The following is a 1695-nucleotide window of genomic DNA, read 5'->3' on the forward strand; positions in this document are numbered from 1 at the left end:
TAGCAGCCGCCTCAGAACTGGGACAGGTTACCATGACCGCAACAGTATTCCGACCAGGCCTCGGAGTGACGTGCTCAAACGAATAAAACTTGTCATCTGTGTCAATCCCAAATGTACTCCCGAACCTGTCCTCTGGGTGTTGGCCAAACGACTGCTAAATCTGAAGACTTATGCTGCAGCCCGAAGCCGCCGTCGACTTTGCCCTCATTCCAAAGAAGTGGTTCACCTGCGGCGGCAGGTCTGGAGCTGCTGTTGGAGATTCAAGCCCTAAGATCCGGACCTGCCGCCCAAACAGTTGCCCTTGACCTGGTACGAGTATTTTCCCGTGTGCGGGCTGACGGCGGATACCCCCGCGCTGGCCCCCATTCCGCTTGAATCGCCCCAACGTGAAATATCCTGCCCGAATGAGGAGTTGGTGACACGGTTCACGACCGGTTGTGGTGGAGGGTTTGGAGATGGAAGCGATGGGGGACGGCGCTGGGCTGGCAGTTGAGCTCGGACTGGATTATCCACCACGAGTGCCGTAATTCGAACTGCAGGTCTCTGGGTTGCAGTATGCGCCACTCGCGCCGCACTGACATGGCTGTTAGCCTGATCCAGCTACCGGTAAGGTCTGCGTCGGATAGAGCTCACATACCCATATCCACTACCGCAGTTGACAAACGAGTTGTTCCAGCATGTTTGTCGATTGTTGGCAGCGCCACAGGTGCCATCCTGAGAGACTGGCTAGGCACAAGGTGAGCACAATTATTGAGTGGTGATCATGAAAGAAGCACCCACAGCCGCTACAGTAGCATTATGAGTGTATGTACACTTGCCAAACGGTGAGTGACACCCAGTTCCACAGTTGTCAGCCGTCGATTCACTAAAGCATGCCAATCATCAGCATAGGGTATATCTATACCCTGTGCACATCATCGAAACAACATCCACCACCAGCTGTACTGCAAGCAACAACTCCCGTAAGGCGAGTTCAAACAAGAGGAGTCACCGCCAGCTGCCTCCACAGTGAGCATTCTGGCGAAAATGAGAGCTACATTAGAAGATAAACAAAGAGCAGAGAGAATGATAATGACAAAAGCAGTTGTGGCTGCAAGCAAGAGCGCAGGGCGCCTGGTACAGGGAGAAAACGTGCAAGAAAAATAACAGGTATCGGGTAATTGTTTTACATGTACAAGTAGAGCGTTGTCTGCCCTAATGACAATCTCAGCCCTGTCTACACTAAAAAACACCACGCTTAGCCCGATGGCGTATAGCAGCCCCTGTTTGGTTGTTTGTTTGGCTTTACGAGGTGGCGCTCAGGGGAATCAGTGTGTTTAGAACTTTAGTGCATTTCAAGATTACTTCATGTCTTGGACGTGTGACGGCGTCTAAGCTACAGCCGCTTAAACGAACAACTCATCACAATCTAAAAGCCCACCGTCAGGGAGGGAAAGGCTACTCAGCCCTCGGTGTCCTTGCGAATGCGCAAAACAGCACCTTAGTCCTTGGCGAATAGCTCTTCTGGATCTGGAAACAAACGACAGAAAAGGAATGGGTGACGAGAGGCAAATGGAATAGTAGAGTGGGTTTGCTGTTATCGAAGGCCCATGCTAATCAGCACCCGACGTTTTATTTCTGATCAGCTTGTTTCTCATAGCCTGCATGTACTTGCTCTTACCAGCATATAATTGTGGAATAGTTGCGTTGCACAGA

The 1695-nt window shown here is 51.2% G+C and overlaps 1 protein-coding gene across 1 annotated transcript; it reads right to left on the minus strand.

The window, feature by feature from the left end:
• Positions 1-267: 267 nt before the first annotated feature.
• Positions 268-713, minus strand: PgNI_05092 (uncharacterized protein; the record flags this gene model as incomplete). The annotated part of the gene is made up of 2 exons (XM_031125131.1): positions 268-574; positions 634-713. The coding sequence occupies 2 exons, from the start codon at positions 711-713 to the stop codon at positions 268-270; spliced, it is 387 nt and encodes a 128-aa protein (XP_030984767.1).
• Between the last annotated feature and the right edge of the window lie 982 nt (positions 714-1695).

Source organism: Pyricularia grisea (genome assembly GCF_004355905.1).
Source record: "Pyricularia grisea strain NI907 chromosome Unknown Pyricularia_grisea_NI907_Scaffold_2, whole genome shotgun sequence".
NCBI classification, from domain to species: domain Eukaryota; kingdom Fungi; phylum Ascomycota; class Sordariomycetes; order Magnaporthales; family Pyriculariaceae; genus Pyricularia; species Pyricularia grisea.